Here is a 22,244-nt window from a genome sequence, read left to right on the forward strand (position 1 = left end):
GTTTCCATGAAGGGACAAACCGCCCCCAAATCTCAATGGTTTAAAACAAACAATTTGTCTCTTTCTTGTACCGCATGTCTGTTGGGTGTTCCCGTTGCTCTGCTCCACATCCTTCTCCTAAGGATCCAGGCTACCAGAAGACTCCCTATCAGAGACTTTGCCACTCTTGTGGCACAAGGAAACAAGAGCAAGGAGAAACTACATGTTGATTCTTGGAACTTTTGCTCAGAGTAGCACACATCATTTCTATTCACATTTAATTGGCCAGAGCAAAGTACCAATGGCCAAGCTTAATTTCAATGGGGCAGTAAGGGTAATCCTAACTCAGGGAGGGGCAGCAAATTGTTTGGAAAAGAATGCAATAAATTGCAAACATTTGCACACAAAGTTCACTTCTCTTCCTTTCATATTCGATAAATATTTACAGTGTTTAACCTGAAGAGAAATTATTATCAATCAATGTTAATAATATACTGAGGACATTCCCATTCTTAATATCTAGAGTCCAATTACAAAATGAAAAACAATGTTTTGTTTGCCATTGTTAGTATATAGAATCTAATAATAATAGCAGTCACTGAAATGAAAATTGGTTTTAAAAAGAAACTATTAGGTAATACATTCCCATTCCCAAAGTCCAACTATAAAAGCACGCCTACTCCCATTTGATACATTTCATGCCTGCCCAAACCAATCCTACTCACCTACCACACATACTTTATTTTAGTTTTTTGCTTATTCTTCCAAAGTTTCTTTATGCAAAGGTAAGCAAATATCCCTCCCTTTCTTACACAATGGGTAGCAAACTTGACACTTTTTCTTACTTAGCAATATATGTTGGGGATCTTTCCATAACAGTACACAAGTAACTTCCTTATCTTTTATCAAAGTTATCTTACATTCCATTTTATGGATGTGCCACGTTTTATTTAACCAGTCCTTAATGATGGGCACACAAATGTTCCCCCCAATATTTTGTTACTATAATAATACATATTATGATGAGCACATTCTTTTAGGAAACCTATTTGAGCATCTATCTTATTTCTGTGGTGTAAATATGGACAACTTCAAGCTACCAATGTGACCTTGCTAAATGCAGAGATGGGAAGAAATGTATAGTAGCACACAACTTTCTAGAATTCCCACCATACACATACAGTAGATTAAAATAACTTCACAAGCATAGATAATAGTAAAATGTAATAAATACTTAGGAAGTGGTGAGTTCATATTGATTACATTTTAATAATTTATTTAATTTTAAATTTATATGACTTAATTCTCAATAATGTCTCAATTTTTCTGTAAACCTAGGACTATTCTGAAAAATAAAGTTTTAATTCTTAAAAATCCAATTAGAAAATGAGCAAGAGACATGAAGAAACATCGCGTAAAGAAGATATACATGGTACATTAACACATGAAAAGACATCACTGTCACTAGCCATGGAGAATGCAAATTACGACCATGTTGAGATACAAGTATATCTAGAACAATGGCTAAAATAAAAAATATCAACAACAGCACATGCTAGTGACTATGCAGAGAAACCGGATCTCTCAGACATTGCTCATGGCGAATGTAAAATGGTACAGCTACTCTGGAGAACACTGTAGAAGCTTCTTAAAAAGTGAAACATGCACTTACCATATGACTCAGCAATTATACTCCTGCTCACTCATCCCAGAGAAATGCAAATCTACATCCACTCAAAACCTGTACATGATTATTTTTAGTGGCTTTATTTGTAATAACCCCCAAACGGAAGCAAATAAAGTGTCCCTCGCTAGGTGAATAGTGGGAAACATCTACACCATGGTTTACAACTCAGAAATAAAAAGGAACAAACTATTAATAGACACCACTAGATAGATCTTAAAGGCATATGCTGAGTGAAAAGAGCCAATTTCAGAAAGTCTCATACTTTGTGATTCTATTTATTTAACATTCTTAAAAATTACAAAATAATAGGAATAGAATACAGATTAGTAATTGCCAGGGGTTAGGGATATTGCAGGACGGGGATGAATGTGTATAACTACAGGGGTAGTGTAAGGGAGAATTTTGTAGTTATGGGGTTGTTTGTATCTTGATTGGGGTGGTGGGTACATAAATCTACAATAGAGCTATGCATTGTACCATTGTCAGATTCCTGGTTTTGATATTGTCCTATAATTATCTTAAGATGTAACTACTGGGGAAAATGGGACCTTCCTCTATCTTTGAAACTTGCTGTGACTCTCCAAGTATTTTAAAATAAGTTTTTTAAAAAGACAAGCATAAACTGAAAGAATATATTTGCCAATTGCAACACAGAAATGATAGGATTGTGTCAGATGATAGGATTGTGTCAGAATCCACAAAGAATGCCTACAAGTAAATAAGATGAAAATAATCTAATAGGAAAAATGGGAAAAGAATTGAACAAGTATTCACCAAAGAGGAAACACAACTGGCCAGTAGACATGAGAGGATGCTTAGCCTTAGATTAATTGGGGAAATGTAAAGGAGGACAATGATGACACACCACTTCATTCCCTTCAGATTGGCAAACGTTTTAAGACTGACAATATGAAGTGTTCACCAAGATGTAGAAAACTTGGCGCTGTTATTGGTAGCAGGGTGAAATGATACAACATTGCGGAGAAAACTTGGTAGTTTCTAGTAAAATTGAAAATTTACATAAACTTTGACCCATCAATTCCACATTTTGGCTTCTCCTTAGGGAAAAAACATGTCAATAATGTGCACAGACATTTTAGCGCTTTTAGTAAGACCAAATTTTGGAAATAACCTTTGTTTATCAATAATGGGATGGGAATATAAAATGTAATATGTATTGAAAGAAATATTATGAATCATTTTAACAGAATAAGTTAAAACACACACACTGACAAAGATATGAGACACAGAGCTTAGAGTTTAAAAATCAAGTTGCAGAAGTATACAGATAGAATTATACCATTTCTATCAGCTAAACATGCACACACAACAATACTCCATATTATTCCTGGATATGTATGAGTAAAACTGTGTGTTAAAAATACTGTAGTGAGACACAATAAACTCAGAATATTGGTTGCCTCTGAGAAAAGGAAAGAAAAATGGAACTGGAGGTGGATGGCAAAGAAACTTCAAATTTATCTACAATATTTTATTTATTGAATTTAAGAAAGGCTTTAAGTAACTATGGCAAAATGCCAAAAAGCTTTTAATTTGGGATAAGAGGATAACAAAAATTTGGGGTGACAAAGGAAGTGTTTGTTATGTTATCTTTGTTCTTATTTAAGTTTATTATTACTGCTATTATTAAACACACACACCACACAAATACAAACTGTTTATCCCAAAACAAAAGATTGTGCAGTATAAGAAAATTAGTAATTAATATAAAACGTCACATGAACAATACAAAGTCAAAATGATCTCAAAAAATTTAAAAAATTGGTATTTACGAAGTATCCTAGAGAAGCATTATTCTAGAATAATGACAGGCGGGTATTTTCTTAATCTGAGAAACACCAGTCTCAAAAAGCGCATGTGTGCGCACACACGCACGCACACACGCACGCACACGCACGCTCACGCACGCTTGCACACACACTCGCACGCACGCAGGCACACACGCGCGCGCGCGCGCACACACACACACACACACACGCCGTATGCATGCACACTCCCCATTTCCTGTCTTTAAAGTCTTCATTTCTTGGAAAACTAAGGTAGATGTGCTCTTACCTTTTAAATTTCTGTTTCCGAGAAAACTAAATTTTCTCAGTGCCTGCCTTCCTGGTCTCGGAGAAAAAGAAGCTGTTTCCTTTCTAGCAATAGAAATTTGCCTTTTTTATAAGTAGGAAAAAGGCTAGTCAGTTCTGCCTCTAAAGGAGCTCTTTTAACTTCTTGGAGAACAGTGCTAGGGAAAAGCTTGTTTGGATTCACTCTGAGCTATTATTAAGGATTACCCCCTCAGAGGAGAGAGGAATTGTTACTTCATACAATAAGCCTGAGTTGCTCAAGAAATATTTAATGCAGTAAGGGAAAGCAAACAATGCTAGATCCAGACAGGGAATTAAGCAGTGCATCTAATTGTCTCAGTTTTTTGTTTGTTTGTTTTTTGTGTTTGTTTTAATTTTTGTATCCTTAATGTACAATTCCGTGAACAACATTATGGTTACTAGACTCCCCCTATTATCAAGTGCCCCCCACATACCCCATTACAGTCACTGCCCATCAGCATAGTAAGATGCTATAGAATCTTACTTGTCCTCTCTGTGTATACTGCCTTCCCCGTGCCCCCTCCCCACCCCCGCTACATTATATATGCTAATCGTGATGCCCCTTTTTCCCCCTTCTCCCTCCCTTCCCACCCATCCTCCCAGTCCCTTTCCCTTTGGTGACTCAGTCTATTTTTGGGTTCTGTTGCTGTTTTTGGAGTCTGCTGCTGTTTTGTTCCTTCAGTTTTTGCTTTGTTCTTATACTCCACAAATGAGTGAAATCATTTGATATTTGTCTTTCTCCGCCTGGCTTATTTCACTGCTGTCTCAGGTTTTTGTTTAGCCTCTATAATCCTGACAGTTGTAGTTGAAGCTGGGTTGAAACTTCTGCTGGATTTCCCATAACTCATCTGGCTGCTAATGCTGTTTGGTATTGTTGTAAGTTTTTTTCTGCTTACCACTTTGATCTACAACTTCCCTCCACAGCCCACACAAGTCAGTTACCTTGAGTTCCTGTTTAGTTTCTCTCTCCCTCTCTTTCATTCCCATCCTTACAGATTTCAAGAACACTGCAGCGTTGACTTAGAAATTATTTTTAACTATGAGAAAAGGTGTTGTGCACTACAGGGAATTGAGTTTGAGCTGTCCTGAACCATAATTAGTTCCCAATCTTGGCTGCTCATCAGAAAATTCACAGCATACATTTTTAAATTTGCAGATTCTAGGGCTCCTCCCCAGACAAATGGAATCAAACTATGAATCTTTATTTTTTAGATCCCCAGGTGATTCTATGGTCAGCCAGATTCGGGAACTACTGGACGCTCATTTCCTATTTCCTATTGTCACAGTCTCTTGGCTCATTACTGATGGTGGATTGTCATAGAAATTACTAGTATTACAGACTGCCACACAAATCCACTTTGTACCAAATGTGGTTCCAATATGGCCAGCGTTATCACTTCATGACGTTACCTACATGTGCAAACAGAACAGGTAATTATCTGATTACAGGCAAGTAATATAACCTACAAATTATCCCAGAGATACAGCATTTAAAAAAGAAATCATACTTGAAGATCATCCAGTAAGAAAAACCCATCAGGGTCCAGGGGATATCTTAATAGCTGCCATTCACAGAGCATTTAGTGTTGCCAAACCTGTGCTAGGCATTTCATAGTACCTCAGATATCCCTAGGAAGAAACTAAATTTCAGAAAGATCAAATACCAATGTTGATAAAGTAACTTCTCCCAATCACTGAGTGTTTGACCATATTCCAGGCACCAATCAGTTAGCAGTGGTTTCATAGCCACTGTCTGTTAACATCTCAGTTTCTGCCAAGCACATGAAACAAAGCATTGAATCTTTACCACAACCATTTGAGGGATATAACATTGTTGTTTCCATTTTACATTAGTTCAGCTACCCAAATTACATATGGGTGCTTGAGACCTTATTTGAAACTTGTCACATCTGACTCCCAATCCACACAAGTACATGGGTGCCTCAAAGCTCAGTCCCAGGGAAGATCCCTTGGAGCATGGGGATGGATTGTTCACCCCCCAAGGGCCCTTCCTATAGCAATTTTGGAGTCATCACTGATTCAGTGGTAGTCCTCATGTAGTAGACTGGTGAATTAATAATCAGACGTGCATATACTGAGAGTTTAAAGAAAATGGCAACATTTTAGAATGACTGTAAAGTGTTTTTCCCTCTCCACCACCTTAACAGGTGTTTGTTTTGCAGGAAAGCTACTTTTCTTGCAAGCAGAATGTCTCAGATTTTAGCTTTGAAGAGGAAGAGTTGCCAGGACTGGACGAGCACTTTTGAATTTCCCATGATGCCAGACCCAGTGGCTTCCTTGAGAAACTGCACCACCTCCACCCTTACCCTTCTCTTAACCAACTCCCACTATCCCTGGGCTGCCAGAAGCCAGGGCCACCCAGATGTGCAGCCCAAATCCTGTCTCTCTCAGTGGGAAGGGGGATCTGGAGGGAGGTGTCTGTAGCCTTTACTTGGGGAGGGGGAGCTTGGACTCCATGATTCTGAGAAAGGACTTGCTCAGGTGGTGTGGAGCTGATCTCAGCCTGAGCCTAATGTGTCATAAATGAAGGGTGGGACTAGGCAGGGGAGGGGCACGCAGTTGCTAGGGATATGTGAGCATCAGAGAGCTGTCATAATGGTTCTGCTCTGGCTTAAGGGAGCTGCTCTGGTCCTCTGGCTCATTGTGCCCTGGAGCCTTTGCTGCCATGTCCTGGCTGCGTTTCTGGGCCCTGTGGCTTCTTGTGTTGCTACCATTGTGGCTGGTGGTCCAAGCAGCTCAGCCTCCGGGTTGGGCCCTGGACCCTGTGCAGCTGACCCCCAGACCCCCAGGGCCAACCGAGTCCTGGTCTTCGGATCCCTCCAATCTCCCTCTTGAATTTCCCCAGCCACGTCAACAACTGATGCATCCTGTGGTTCCTTTCTGGTACACAGGTTCAGCTGGAGAGCTGCCCCCAGGACCAGATCATTGGGACAAGCCTGGCCAGCATGAAAGTCAGCCACAGGTGGTTCCGATGGTAAGTTGGGACCAGAATCAGGCCCTAGATCTGCCTCCTTGACTCAAAACTGAGACTAAAACTGTAAATGTAGATCAGGCTGAACACCAGTCATTTGAAATACTTGTTCCACCTCTAGGTAGTGATAGTTCAAAACCAACAAGGTTTGTTGTTTCACTTCCAAAGTCGAAGGAAGATCTAGCTCAGTATCGACAGCTTACCAAGGTTCTTATTGGAACTCCAGGCTCATTTGCAGAGAAACATCTAAAACAACAATTGCAGGATGATTATTTAGATCCCAATAGGGATGTTGTCTATGCTAAGGAGAAGCTACCTGTAGAGTTTCTGGGCGGCCCACATCAGCCTCCAGAGGCCCCTGTGGAGTTGAAGCTTTCTCCCAGAAAAGTGTCCCCATTCATCATGGACAGAAAGTTGAGGAGGCTGAATCTTTTTCTCCCCAGGTGGATTCCCAGGATCAGCCTCCAGAGCCCCCGGAGATGGATGAGAACTACAAATACCTGCAGGCAGCCCTGGCTGAGCCTGCCTTCACTCCTGAAGAGGCTGAGCCTCCAGTCCAGGAGGAAGCCCCAGCTCCATCTCCAGCGCGCCCTCAGGGGACACTTCCACATCCCGGGCAGGTTCCCAGTCAGCGTCCAAACCTGACTCAGGTCACAGCTGCACCTGGGGACCTGGACGTTTCCGTATCTCGGCAGCCAGAGCCTTCTGAGACGGGTTTTCCATCACCGGCTCAGAATTCAGTGGTGAACACCACCGCAAACAACATATGTGAGGTCTGTAGCTGCACAGATGAGATGCTGGCGTGCGTTGGACTCAGCCCAGAGCAGAAGCTCCAGAGTGTGCCCGTGCCAGAGCCCAACGCTCACAATGGCACCTTCACGATCTTGTAAGAACCGCCTCTCTTCATTTGTTCTCGGCATCCTGCCTGACCTGGCAGCATTTTCCTCAAGGACTTCCTGGGCCCTCATTTCCATACCCGGTGTTGACTGATTTTCTGTTTTTAACTTTTGTTAACTAGTCCTTGTCTTCCTTTTCCTTCTTAATATTGTTCTCCTTTCTCCAGTCTTTTACTTGTAATTGCCCTTATTCTCTTTCCTTACCCGCTTTGTTTAGTTCTGTCATTTAAGTCTTTAACCTCTATTCTACCATTTTCCTATCATTTTTAGTCCATCTTCTTTATAGTAACATGTCCCTATCCTCTGGTTAAGAGTAAAGGTTCTGGACCTAGACTGCCTGGGTTTGAACCCAGGTCTGTCATTTATTAGCTTTGTGACTCAGTTTCCTAATCTGTAAAGTGGGGATTATGGTAGTTACCATCCCCTAAGATTGTTGTGAGAGTTAGATGAGTTAATACATGTAAAGCCCTTCTATATGTGCCTCGTGTATATATGAGTGTTAACTGTTATTATTTGGTCCCTCAGTTATGTCCAAAACTTTTTCCTCTGGCTTTTTATATATAGCACCCATTTTTCACACAACCCAGGGCTAAGTACTGTGGGAGCCGCAGATGTATAAACATTGTCTCCAGAACATGACAGTGATAGGAGTGATAGGTAGGAAGAAAGAATATTCATTAAAAGGGAGGTGATAACTAAGTACTAAAAGAGATACAGACTCTAGGTACTGTAATTCACCAGACCCTGTAATCACTGGGATATGGAGGTCAGGGAAAGCCTCTTGGATAAGCGACAATTTTAGCTGGGATTTGAAGAGTAGCTATAATTGGTTAAATAGGGGGGTGGAAATGTTCAGTGTAGGCAAGGCATGGCTGCAGGAATGATCAGGATTTCATAGACCAGTCTGGCTGTAAAGAACTGGTTAGGACACAATGAAAGATTTTGAAAAACCTTGACTATCAGCTATAGGGGTTTGAAAGTTGCAGTATGAGAGATGGAGAGCCATTGAACGTTTTCAAGCAAGAGAGACAAATGATTAAAGCAAGGGGATTGCTTTAGATTCCCTATGTAGCGTGATCTAGAGAGGAGAGCTTGATTCAGGGAGACCAAACAGGATGTACTAGCAAAGCCTAGGAGTGAAGTGAAAAGGGGCTGAATCAGAATGGTTGCGCTGGGATAGAAAGAAGATCCTGAGAGCACGACAAAGGAAGAGTCAGTAGGACTTTGTAAGTGACCGACTAGAGCTGGAGGGTGGGATGTGCAGGAAAAGAGAAAAATCAAATCTGACTCTAAAGTTTCTGTCCTGGGTGATGAGGAGAGTGGTGGTGGTAGAACAGGGGGAAATAACAGCAGCTGGGAAGGAGAGCCCGTTTGCGGGAGACGAGTTCAGGTGTAGGTGCTTTTTATCGGTGAGCGTAAGGCACGCAGAAGGATTCTGGTTGGGTGGAAATTTCCACTAGGCAGAGGAGCAGACAGGTATCTGAGCTATTTCTGACTGCCCTGAAAAATAGGGAACTTGTTGCTGACGGAAGAGAGGCTAAAGGGAAAGACTCAAAGTCATCCAGAGAGTCAGTGGTTGAACGTCAAGCATTTAACAGCTTCTTTTAAGCACAGGTATTTTATGGATACATTCTCCGTGTTTAAAAAAAGAGAAAAGGCACAGAAGTATATAAGATAAAATGTGGAAATCCCACTCCACCCTGCCTACCGCCCATAAGATAGCTCCTGTTACCATTTTGGTGTGTGTCCTCCCTTCCAGGCTCTTCCCTTTGCATTTCCCCCCAGGGAGGTAGTACATTACTCCTTGCTTGGTGATTTGTGCGTTTCCCTCGGCACTGTCTCTGAGAGATCTTTCCATGTTAGTCCCTCTCAACTCTAATTGCCCTTCTCCTTCAAACAACTGGAGAGATCTCAACAGCGGGCCCTGAGCCAAGTATTTGCTATATAAAGAAATCATAATGTTTCTTTATATTTATTGTTGATGATAAATTTTTGCCATTTTTTCTGTTTAGTTGTTTATCATTTTCTCTTTGGAAGGAGTCATTTGAGATACCTAGGTGATTTTAGGAAAAAGCACTTAGTTTCAAAGTCATTAACTGGCATTATCTGCCCAAGAAGTTGGACAGATAGGAAGTTCAGTTTCTGAGGAGATGCCCTAATGTTTGTGCCCCGTGTTACATGTTTATTAGCTGTGCAAACTGGGAAGCTGATGGCTGTGGACACGAGGAGCTGGTATTTTCTGCATTGGAATGTTCCCCTGGTTGCCGTGATTCTTTTGCTTATTCTGTTCCTTCTTTTCCTACCTATTGAAGGATATGCACTGTGTTTCTTCACAGAAATTTCCAAGGAAACTCTATTTCTTACGTTGAAGAAAATACATGGAAGTCATACACTTGGGTTGAGAAACTGTGAGTATATTCTCTCCAAATATGAACACAAAAAACTAACTGTATTGTAACATGTTTCTTGGTCAAGAGTTTTGAGGTCAGAAGTTCTGAGAAAAGGTATTTTCCTCTCCGTATCTCAAATCGACCTCTACTGATTGCAATTCTGTGTTTATTTCAGAAATTAAATTTGTGGGTTCTCTTTAAGAGTCAACTTAAACTTACTTTCCAGTATGCAAGGAACACATGATTATGTTCTTGATATATAAAAATGAAATAACACGAAGAGTGAAAACCTTCCGTGTGCCCTAATCCCCCACCCCTGAGGTAACCACTGCTCTGAATTTAGTATATATCCTTCCAGATGTTCTTCCATGCATTTGTCTACATAAGTATTTACAGATAGCAAAATAGTTTTGTTGTGTGATTTTCTTACCTTTTCTACATGAAGGGTAACATCCCATGACTGAATGCTTTCACTTTCTGATACGATTAAGATTTCTTCCCACTACATAGAAAGCTACCCCATTTATTTAAACTCCTGCATAATATTTTATGGTATAGATTTATCACAGTTAATACTTCCTGTGTTGCTGGATGCTTAGATTCTGTTGTTTTCTTGTCACATGCATCACTCCAATGAAGATCCTTGTACTCGCGTCTTTGTCAACATGAGCAAGTATCTCTGTAAAAGAGATACCTAGAAGTGGAATTGTTGGGATTAAGACTGTGTCGGTAGAAAATCTGAATTGCCCTCAAAACGGTTGTGCAATTTATACTCTAATCAACAGGCCATGACAGCTTCGTTTTCCTACACCCTCTGCCACTGGGTATTTTTTGGCTGGTGTGTGATGGGTGAATAAGAGGGTCCCCATCTGAATTTGAATTTTTCTGATTACTTGGGAATTTAAATATCATTATATGCCTACCCAACATTTGTATTCTCAGAATTGCCTGTTCTTTGCCCATTTTTTTTGTTGTCTGTAATTTTTTTTTTTTGATTTGTAGAAAAGTAGGTTTAGACACAAGTGATTTTGGAAAAATTATTTATATTCAAAGTAATTAACTGGCATTTTTCAAGACTGTTGTATCGTTAATCATTCGTTCAACTTGGACAAGTCAAATAACCTGTGAATTAATATTAAAAGACGTAACAGGCATAGTAATCTAAAAATAGGGATTATGACCACCCTAAAATAGACCCTTCTTAGTTGGATATGTTACTTGTAAGGAAAAAAATGGTAGAACCAGACAGTTGTTTTTTTAAATGTATATATTTCCCGTGATAAAATATGACATGGAGATTTTATTTCCCAGACTTCTAAGAAAAATGAAAGTAACTTGACACAAGAGATAAATAACAGCAGTTCCCCCTGGGGAGTAGAGTCGAGTGTGAGGGTAGGCTGAGGGGTAGGGGTAGGAAAAAAGGTTTGGATTGTGTACATTATACCTTTGGAAGTTTGAGCCATATAAATATGTATTATATGTTTTCAAAAAATAAACTGAAGTTTAAACATTAATTTTTAAATCGCATGTGTTGTAGAGTTTATACAATATAACATGAGTCTGGTCAGGTTAGAAGATTTTCAAGTCAGTTTGAGATTTATACTTGGTAAGGCGGATGTTCCTCACTTGGAGTCAATGGTCCCCACCCAGGTCAGGATTTCTTAACCTTTTATTTTCCGTGAATCTATTTGGTGATCGACAGAAGCCGACCTAAGAAGAGATGTTTTTAAATGTATAATAGGTTAAAATACATTTGAAAACAAAGAAAACCAATTACATTGAAATACTCTTAAAGAATAGTTACTAGTGATATAGTAATCAATCTGCTTTTCTTACATTCAATAACAATATGTAGTGGTATTTATTATAATGGTAATTCTTATATGTAGTGTCATTTATTGTACGGTGAAGGTAGTGATGAGAATAAAGGAATTTTGAGATGTCTGCAGCAAAGACATGATATGAACATATCTGATTTCTACTGGGGGTCAGATGAGCTATACTGCTACTCTGTTGTGGTTTGCTGCCTACATTCATGATGGAAGGAAATGCCAATTTAGAGGTTTTTGAAAATAGAGACAGACATGATTTCCCATTCAGGTTCATACCCTGCATCCAAGCCATTCTGTTCACAGACCTGTGCCCTAAAGGGATGATAAACAAATGGAAATTGCACGCATGCTTTTGCGTATTTTCAAGAAAGTGAAGTTTTCTAGGAAAAGGGTTCACAGCTCTTACGAAATTCTCAGGAGGTTCTTGTCTCAAAAGACTGGGTCACAAATGCAGATGAAAAGAAAGACATTTCTTTTTCCTGTAAAGTTGTACTTATGCACATGATGATAAAGGGATGGTTTGTTTTAAATAAAGGTAGTGTATCTGAAAATCAATACCTGTCACACAGAGCATCTACTATGTGCCAGGAACTGTTTTATGACCAGGGACACAAGCCCAAGAACAAAAAGACCAAATATCCCAGTTCTGAAGGGATTTACAAATATGTAATATAAAAATAAATATACTAACTATAATAGATAGGTATAATTTCAAGTAATGATAAGTGCTTTGGAGAGAAAGCAAGCAGGGGAAGGCGATAAATCAATTCCAGAATGGCCTACTGTTGGCATGTATGTATAGGTAAGCCTAAAAATAAAACCACTCTGTGCCCTGTCAATTTCCTAGAAGTTACAGAGTTAGGGAGAAGGATAATTGCCAGTAATGTAGAGTCAAGAATGAATATTGCAAAATTTAGACGATTGCTTTAGTGAAAGGAAGTGTGATCAGAAGTTAAACATGAATGTTTCTCTAATGTTAGTTCATACTTAGTTTTGATGTTTTCATTGTGTAAGAAAATTTTAGATCCCCCTTTAACTCTGATTCCCCATAGTTCTACATATTTTTGCTTTAGTCAAAAAATATTTGGAGTTCTCCAGATCAATATGTTTTATTCCAGGTTGTTGCTATGTGAAGTTCCTTTTTGGGGTAATTTTTCGATGACACTCATTCTCACTCTAAACTTTCCTTTAAGGTTGAATTTATTAGGGTTATTTAAAAAAATTTACTATCATGTCATCCAAAAACTTCACCAAAACAAATCCCATTAACTTAAAATACATACTCTTTAGTTACTCCCTGTCTTACCGTGATATTCTCTCCTGAACCAAACTGTCTGACAGGGGCATCAGCCAATCAGAGAAGACACTGTCATCAACAGCTGAGTTTCCACCTCCATCTCTTTTCTGTCCCTATTGAAACCTTGTCAGTATTTATAATTTTTAAAGTTAGAATTAGTATACAAGTTTCATATTTGTCCTGATTTTTTTCATATGCCATCATTTCCTATGACCTTTTTGCATATCATCAACAGTGTACACACACAGTTTTGTTATGCGATATGGGGGGAGGTAGAGTTATTTCCAACTGTCTATTGTTATGAAAAGGGTTACGATAAACAGTGTTGGACATATTGATTTGTTTTTTCCCTCTTTGGGTCATTTCCATGGCAATAGGAAACCATTACCTGACAGAGATGGGAGAACAGTCATAGCATCACCTGGTGACCATTCTCCCTTCACACATTCTAGTCCACCACTGCTGTTCCTTGTAACGTGGTGAATTTCCAGGTGAGGTCAGGGTCTTTGAGGCATTCTCAGGGTTCCAGGAGTTCTTTGTGGGAGTTAAAGTTTTTTGTCTTGGGATCTTTTTAAATGTATGTGCCTATATTCTGTGTAATGTGAACCACCGTATAACAGAGATTGCCCTTGTTTTCAGATGCAGAGTTTCCAGGTAGTAGTAATTGAATTGTTGTAAGCTATGAGAAAGGAATTAATCTATGAGGTGGAATTAATATCAATATGTGACTAACAGACCCTGTGAGGGAAAGCAGAATGTTTATATGCAGAACTTGGTGGAAATAGTTCACAAAGCAACATGGCATGTTCTCAGATCCCCAAGGCGCTTGAAGGATGTAAAACTGTTAGTATTACCTCCCAGGAAGCTGATTCCCAGGGAAGGGACATTTGGTTTTGAAATCTTAAAGACTTTCTTCTGTGGTGGATCTCTTATCACTCCCTTGCTCCACTCTGGTAGACACTGGCTGTATACTCTCCTGCTCCTCAGGTGTTAAGAAATGGGTGCGAACCATCCTGCCCAGCAGGTTGTCTTTCCTGTGGGACTAGGTGAAGCAAAGGCGTGAACATTCTTGGGCAAACTCAGGTGTCAGGCTTGTTCTGCGGATTATTCCCATTCCCTTCATTCTGCATTCTGGAGAAATCATTGGCAGGATCTCTGTTTCCTAATTTATTCTTCAAAGGTGCATATATTGAGGTTTTTTATTATTATTGATAATAACACTCTTCATGTAATCCTGAGTTGATTCTTTTTCACGGACGCACTCTCTGACTCAGGATATCAGTTCTGCCATTCTAAACTCCACTCGTGCTCCCTCTCTTCGCTCTGATTCATTGGCTATCAGCTCATTTGGTTTTGTTTTCTGTCCGTAACGGACCTGGCTTTCTTTGTCATTTGGTCATTCCTGAGTGCAGTTCATCTTTGAGTTGAGATTCTCCTGCTTGTGTTTCCTGGCTCTCCGACAGAGGTGACCTGAGCTGCTGGGGCTTGTTATTCCTAAAGGACTCCCTGAAAGTCAGAGGAGGTGGGAGGTGGCTTCTGGTGGCTAGACAGAGCGCCCACCCTTCCCCAACGTTCTGGGCCCCTGGCCTATTGAGCACCGATGCCCCTACCTAGAGGAAAACGCCCTTTGCTCTCTGGCCTGAGGAGGAAGGATTTGGGGCCACGTGCTGCCCCTGCTTCTGCAGCAGCATTTCAGCTCGTCACCCTGTGGGTAATTCCAGGCCATTTCTGGTAGGGAGGCATCTGTGGAGCTGCTCCCACACTTTGCGGTAAGGTTGTGGAGTTTTTAATCATGTCTTTTCCATCACTCTTAGGGATTTAGCTGGTGGTTGGAGGAGTAGAGACTTGGCATTTTCCCATTTGCCAACTTGAAATAGCTAGCACTTCTTAGAACAGTTTTGTACCCCTCCTGGACCCTAGAGAAACTCAGGCAAATGCATATCAAAATAGAAGTATAAGAAAGTTTAAAGCAGCACTGTTTGTAGTAACAAAAGCTAGAAAAATCTTGATGTCCACCAACAGTAGAGTGAATAAATAAAGTCTAGCATAGTTATACAATGGAATATTACGCTTTAGAAACGTAATGCAAGGCACATAAGTAATCTTAAATTTTCTGGTAGCCACTTAAAAAATAAAAGTAAAAAGAAACAGATGTAATGTGAAGGCATTTTATTTAAACCTTATGCCCAAAATATTATTATTTCAACATGTAATCATTATATACATTGTTAAGATAGTCTGCATTTTTTCTGTCTTTAAAATATCCAAAGTATTATAATTTCTACCTCCAATTGGTATGAAACTTACACATTTATATTCTTTTTCCATACTAACACTATAAAATCTCAGTTTAGTTGCAAGATTTTTATCAGAAGTTACTTGTTCTCTCTTTAGATTTCATAAAATTTACAGTTGGAAAAATAGTATCATATGCCCGAGTTATTGCAGAATACTGAAATGTTTTCCAATAACTGCATCAAATATCAGTTTCTAATTTAATTTTTTTAATAGTTAAAACTAATTAAATTAAAATTCAGCTTCTCAGTCACACTAGCCACTGTCAAGTACTCACTAGGCACATGTAGCTGAGCATGTAACACTAGGCATTAAAGCAAACCAACCTCAGCTGCATGTGACAATAGAATGAATTTACAAGGTAAGGCTGAATGCAAGAAGCAATGTAGAAAATAATACATATATAATATGATTCCATTTATATACTAAGTTCAAGAAGAGGCAAGACTGCACTGTGTAGTTTATGGCTGACACCTCAAAGGTAAGACCACATTCCAAAAGCAGGGAGATGAGTTAAAAAGTCAGGACAGTGGTTGCCTCTAGTGGGTCAGTGAGCAGTTTGTGATGGGAAAAGGGCACACGGAGGGCTTCGGGGATGCTGGCAGTGTTCTTGACATGAATGGTGTTACATGGGTATTTGTTTCATAATTATTAACATGGACATTTTAACTTTTTTTTATTAAGGTGTCATTGGTATACACTCTGATGAAGATTTCACATGAAAAACATTGTTTACTACTTGTCTTCTGTGTGCTACACTGTCTTCCCTGTGACCCCACACACACCATGTGTATAGTACCCCTCAATCCCCTTCTCCATCCCTCCACACCCAGCCTTCCCCACACCTCCCCTTTAGTAACTGCTAGTCCCTTCTCAGAGTCTGTGAGTCTGCTGCTGTATTAAATGGGACATTCTTCTTATGTGTATTTTAATGCACTTTTTAGTTCCCCGAAACAATATTTTTAGTGGTGGGTGGGATCGAACAACTTCACTTGCAGCCTTGACATAGTTCTGTGTGGGGCTCCCTTAATAAGGTTCAGGCAAAGAGAGCGGGAGGAAATGGCAGTTCTGCTGACGATGGTGCCACCCACAGTTGGGTTCTGAACGAGACTTGGGGATCGAGAGAGTAGGTACTAAATACACATTTTGGTGTGAGGAGTGGATAGTTGTGTGTGTGTGTGTGTGAGGGAGAGAGAGGGACACAGAGGAGGACATGACAGGAAAGATGTGAATGAAAACAGAGCAGAGATCACCATCCCTAAATTAACTAAGAATTAGGTTGTTTAGGTGGTACCATTATCATTACCCAGGTCTCCCTCACATGTAGAAATTAGTCCTGTACAGTAAATCATTTTAATTATTTTGCGTTTTGATTCAGAAGTAACCTTTCCATTTTTCAGAATTCTCAGTGACAATCAGTTGAGTGAATTACATAAGGACTCATTTGAAGGCCTGCTATCCCTCCAGTATTTGTAAGTTAGTTACTCACATTTATTTATGAGCTTTTATTTATATTATCTATAACATAAATAAGAGTTTAAATTGGACAAGTTCTATAATTTCTCCCAACAATAAAAATTTATAATTCTGTAGGTCTGTGCAGGGAGGGCTCTAGCCACTCTCTAGCATTAAAAACGTCCTAGGTGTTTTCAATTTTTTGATCATGTGGACAAGATACAGATAGAAAAACCCTTCAGTTATAGAGGCAAAGTGGTAATGAGTTCTGAGCGGTTATAGACACCCATAGGAGCCTTGTTATGTAAGTGTTCTATGCCCTCTGTTTATATTAACATTTAGTTTATGGTCTATGGATCAAATCCAGCCCATGGTCCATTTTTATACAGCCCTTAAGAGTGATTTCTACATTTTTCAAGGGGTATAAAAGGAGAAAAGAAAAGAAAGAAAGAAAAATATGCAACAGAGACTCTATGTAGCCTGAAAAGCCTACAATATTTACTTTAAGGCCTTCACAGAAAAGATTTGTAAAAGTTGGTTTAGTGAGATGAGAGGAATTAAAGTGAACCTCATATTGTCATTTCAAAGACAAGAAAATATAGAATACTTACATTAACTTGAATGCCATTAACCCAAAATATTTTTATAATTTTCTCTAAATTAACATCGAAACATTAAGTACTTAGGCAGATGAATTATGTAAACAACATTATCAAGAACATAGGTGCCAAGAGAAGAGACTGGTGTTTAGGATTTCAATGCAGGGATTGTTGTACCAATATTAAGAACAGATGTTTGAATTGGTGATTAACTGGTATAGTTGGAAATGTTTACATTGAGACTAAATAAGCATGTCAGAAAGGGCCCTAACTTCTCTAATTACCAACTAATTGGCACCAGTCTCATTGTCAAGGAAGTAATGCCCGCATAGTACTTCTTTTTGTTTAGAAGTAAGCAGATACTATGTTGCTATAAAAGCTCAATGTTTTTTCTTTGTCTTTAGCATGCAGAACTGTATATGTCATCCTTATTACGCTAATTAGTGATGATCTTTTGCAAACAGATTCTTCTTGCAAAATAGAAGCTTTAGGGAATCGGATGTAAAGGGCCTTACATGACAATAAAAATAGTCCCTTGAGTTTTCAAACCTTCCAAGCCATAAGGGACACTTTTGTATTGATCTTAGGTACCTCTGCCATCTGGGCTCCAAACCTTCCAAACACAAATGAAATAACTGCTCAGTGGATTAGGCCCTTCATTACTTCTATTATAAAATATTTTGTAAGCTAAGTATTTCATTATCATAAAATGCCAATCGATAAAAAAGCCAAAAAAGAATATGACAACCACTGTGCCTCGTATTACAGGCACAAAGATGGGTAAGACAGGGTGCCTACCATTTTATGACTGCCCTGCGTAAGCACTGAATGAATGACAAAGTGCTGCAGAGGCACAGAAGAGGGAGCTATTTGAAAAGCCATTTATTTTTAAATGAGCACTTTTCTTCTACTGCCCAGCTCTTCATTCATTTTATAAATATTTGAGTTTATGTCCATGCATCAGTTTTAAACATGGTAGACAGTGCAGGTAAGTAAGAAGGAAGTTTATGCTCAGAGGAAATGGGTGTAAAAGTAACTATATTGAAAAGAGGAAATGGATGTGGGCAGTGAGAAGTATGAATTGTTCAGGGAGCACAAAAGTGGGGAAAAAGACTTCAAGTTGGAAAAAAAGATGTTACAAGAGCAACGCTGTTAGGGCAGCAGCTTGAGGGGCTTTTGGGTATCATCAGAGAGACATCTTGGGAAGAATAAGTTTGCAAAGAAGAGTGGCAGAAGGGCAGCACACGGGAAAAATACCTTGTCCTTATAGAGTACATTAGGTGTTAGGGCCAGACCTGGGGCTTCGAAGGCCAAGCCAAGGGTAACAAGCTGTCATGTTATCCCGGCAGCACTCCAGGACAAACTTCAGCCTGCTGGAAGATCACTTGGAGGGCTTCTCACAGCACATGCACCCACCCCACAGTTACTGATTCAGTTGGTCCCGAGTAGGGCTGAGAATTTACATCTTTGAGAAATTCCCAGGCGATGCTGGTATTTGAGAACCACTCATGGAGAGTTAATGTGGTGACTTTGTGCAGGACCGATTAGAAAAGAATGAACCAGAGGCAGGCATACCCTTCAGAAGAGTTAATACGCATCTAGGTGAAAAGTGAGGGATTAAGCCTGAATCAATGGAAATAAGAGAGTCACCTGTAACAGTCAAGAGTGAGTGATTTAAAATAAAAATCCAACACCATGTTGTTGTTTTTTGTTGTCCCACCACTGTACAACTGAAGCAGTTAAATTCATGGAATATTAAAGCAATGGAAACCAAAAAGGAGCTTCCATTAAAATAATAGAAAGTATAATTCTGAATTAGTTTAAAGTAATTATTACTTAGAGGAGTAACTTCCTTTCATATTTTATTTTTTCTGGTGTTGAAATGGCCTAGACAGAATAAAACCAGAAAGGTTTGTAAATGTGAAAATATTCCTTTCAATATTGGAAATTATATATGGAGACAAAAACTTTTGAGCTCCTACTATGGAATTTGATGGGACCACAAAAGTTGATCTAATCAGTCCTTCTGCTCTCAGGAAGGATTATCTCAACAATCTCTCAAGATCTATGGTTGTATATTTTATTTATGAAGATAATGAAAGTGAGACTTAGGTGAGGGCAGGGATAGGGGCTCTGGAAGGTTCACGTAATAATTTCTAAGTTCTAGAGTTTAGATAAGAACTACTTATTCAATGTGATTATTCTAACCTCTACTAGTTATCTCTGCTAATTAGATATCTGATAGCTGAGACAATATTTTTCCTTTTCCTTTTCCTTTTCCTAGAGATTTATCCTGCAATAAAATACTATCTATTGAAAGACGTACATTCGAATCACTACCTTTTCTGCAGTTTATGTAAGTTACAAATACAATTTAATTGTGTTTGGAATTTTTATAAACTTAATTGTAAACCTCTTTGTTATTCATTTTGAAATATTGAAATATTTTAAATGGAGAGCTACTAAAATTATGTGGCCACATCCTTTTTGTGTCTAGGAAACCCTGGTGTAAGAATTATCATATGGATCAGAGTGACTCATTCTAGAGCAGGGGTCCTCAAGTAGGGTGATTTTGTGCCCAGGCGACACTAGGCCATGTCTGGACACATTTTGGTTGTTAGAACTGTAGCTATGCTGCTGGCATCTGGGGGGCAGAGGCCGGAGATGCTGCTCAACAGCCTACAGTGCACAGAACAGTGCCCACAACAAGGATTATCCAGCCCAGAATGTCAACAGTGCAGTCATGGAACTCTTTTCTAGAGAATTAAGGATCACTTAGATGAGTGTGTTCTGAGAACTTATTCCTTTGTATCTAGCAATACATGTGTAAACATGGAAGTATAAATCTTTATACAAATATATTTTATTTATTTTATTCATATTTTCTGTAATAATACCACTGATACCAGGAAAAAACCTAGATGTCAATTACTAATCCATCTTTCTCCTTTTTATAAACCCAGTATACCTGATAGACAATCTTTTTTTCATACAAATGTTAAAAATAAAACAAATATCTTCCATAGTGAGATTTCTTTAGTGTATGAGGAAGTATTGAGGTTATGTTTCATCATATACAGATTAGAATCCCTGCCAAGGGATAAATGTTCTGAAATAATTTTTTTCTTCTTTTTCTTGTATCTTTTTCTTTGTAGAAATCTTGGCTGCAATCTCATTACAGAACTGAGCTTTGGAACATTTCAGGCCTGGCATGGAATGCAGTTCTTGCACACATTGTAAGTGAAATAGAAGATGAGTATGTGTAAAAAAAATGATGTGTAGAAACATGATACAGTTACTGGTTAGCAGCGGGTAAGCTCAGTCTGAAAAATTGTGTTAAGATCCATTTTTTTGCGATGAGGAAACGAAGGTACAGAGAGAGGGGCCAGGAGACATGTCTGAGCCATACATGGCAGGCTCCGCTTTCCTGATCTTTCGCACAGGCAACAACCGCACTCCAGCGTGTAACACCCACGCCAGCATTGTCACAGGGATCCACGACTGTGACGCTCTCCATGGTGGGTGGGCCTCGCAATTCCACTTCTGAACCTAACGGTTTCCTGCTCTTGGAACGCAGCGCTGAAACAACTAGGTTTAGCACAAAGTTCTCCAGGGAGCAACTGGTGTCGGTGCTTCCTCAGCCATCAGCTTCTTTTAAATGAAAGGAGTTCTGAAAACTTGCCACAGGGATCTTCTCTCCCCAGTCACCCAGAAAAATACCTTTCAAACTGTGTTCACCTCTGATGTGAATTATCTGTGAGCAGTAGGAACCTTTGAGGAATGGAAAAAGATGTTTGTGTTAAGCTGTCGTGTGCAAAATGGTCATAAAGAAAATACATTGCTGTAGCCTCATTCCGTATACTTTCTTTCCTGACTATCCAATAAGGAATGGGGGTTTTCCTCCCTTTTGCTCGAGTGCTCTGTGACACAGGCAAATCACTGGGTTTCATAGTTTTCAGTGAATGAATCTTGCGTTTCTTTGGCTAAATTTTTCCCTGAGACTTATTCTTTGTGATGCTGTTAGACTTGGAATTGTTTTCTCAATTTCATTTTTGGATTGTTCACTGCTAGTGTACAGAAATACAGCTAATTTTTGCTCACTCATTTTGTCTTCCACATCCCTGCTGACCTCATTGTTCAGTGCTGATGGTTTTCTTCCAGATTCTCAGGACTATGTCTCATGGGCTTCCAGTTTCCCAGGAATGTGTTGGAGCCTTTCAAAGTCTCTGTGAACATCTCCTCCCTCAGCTTGTCCTTTTAAGCTTTTGGTTCGACTATTTTTTGTCCAATGCCTCACACACCTACCACATTAAACCATTTACCTGTAATTGTTTTAAGAAATGCCCCCTGAGGAGAGGCTTTTAGCACTAGGCAGCTCCCAGTCAGGTCAAAGACAAGCCTTTCAGGGAAGGTCCTCCAGGGCACCACCAGACAGTAACACGGAGACAAGTCTTTGGGAAGGAGGCTCTGAAGGACCTCGGGCTGTTTTTCAAAGCTACCACTGGACAGAGAGCAAAGGTCTAGGAGAAGTTAAAGCAACACAGGTCTCACTGTTTGTAGAGAAATTAATGTTTTTCTTGAATAAATGCTCCCCACATTGCTGTAAGCCCACTGATTAAATATCCAGAGTTCTGAAAAAGCTGGTTTGGCCATTTCTGCTAGCTTTTTGTTGTTGTTGTTGCTTTTATAGGATACGTTTTGAGATGTC

General features: G+C 39.4%; 1 protein-coding gene across 1 annotated transcript in view; it reads left to right on the forward strand.

Moving 5' to 3' along the window:
- The first annotated feature begins 4,416 nt into the window (after positions 1-4,416).
- Positions 4,417-22,244, forward strand: part of LOC140849069 (leucine-rich repeat-containing protein 37A-like) — a 31,838-nt gene continuing 14,010 nt past the window's right edge. The window contains exons 1-6 of the mRNA XM_073235114.1: positions 4,417-6,775; positions 7,216-7,658; positions 10,005-10,076; positions 16,883-16,954; positions 19,821-19,892; positions 20,692-20,772. Of these exons, the coding sequence (XP_073091215.1) occupies positions 6,467-6,775; positions 7,216-7,658; positions 10,005-10,076; positions 16,883-16,954; positions 19,821-19,892; positions 20,692-20,772 (1,049 nt within the window). The 5' untranslated portion in view covers positions 4,417-6,466. The remainder of the gene's footprint in view (positions 6,776-7,215; positions 7,659-10,004; positions 10,077-16,882; positions 16,955-19,820; positions 19,893-20,691; positions 20,773-22,244) is intronic.

This window comes from Manis javanica, chromosome 4, assembly GCF_040802235.1.
Source record: "Manis javanica isolate MJ-LG chromosome 4, MJ_LKY, whole genome shotgun sequence".
NCBI lineage: Eukaryota > Metazoa > Chordata > Mammalia > Pholidota > Manidae > Manis > Manis javanica.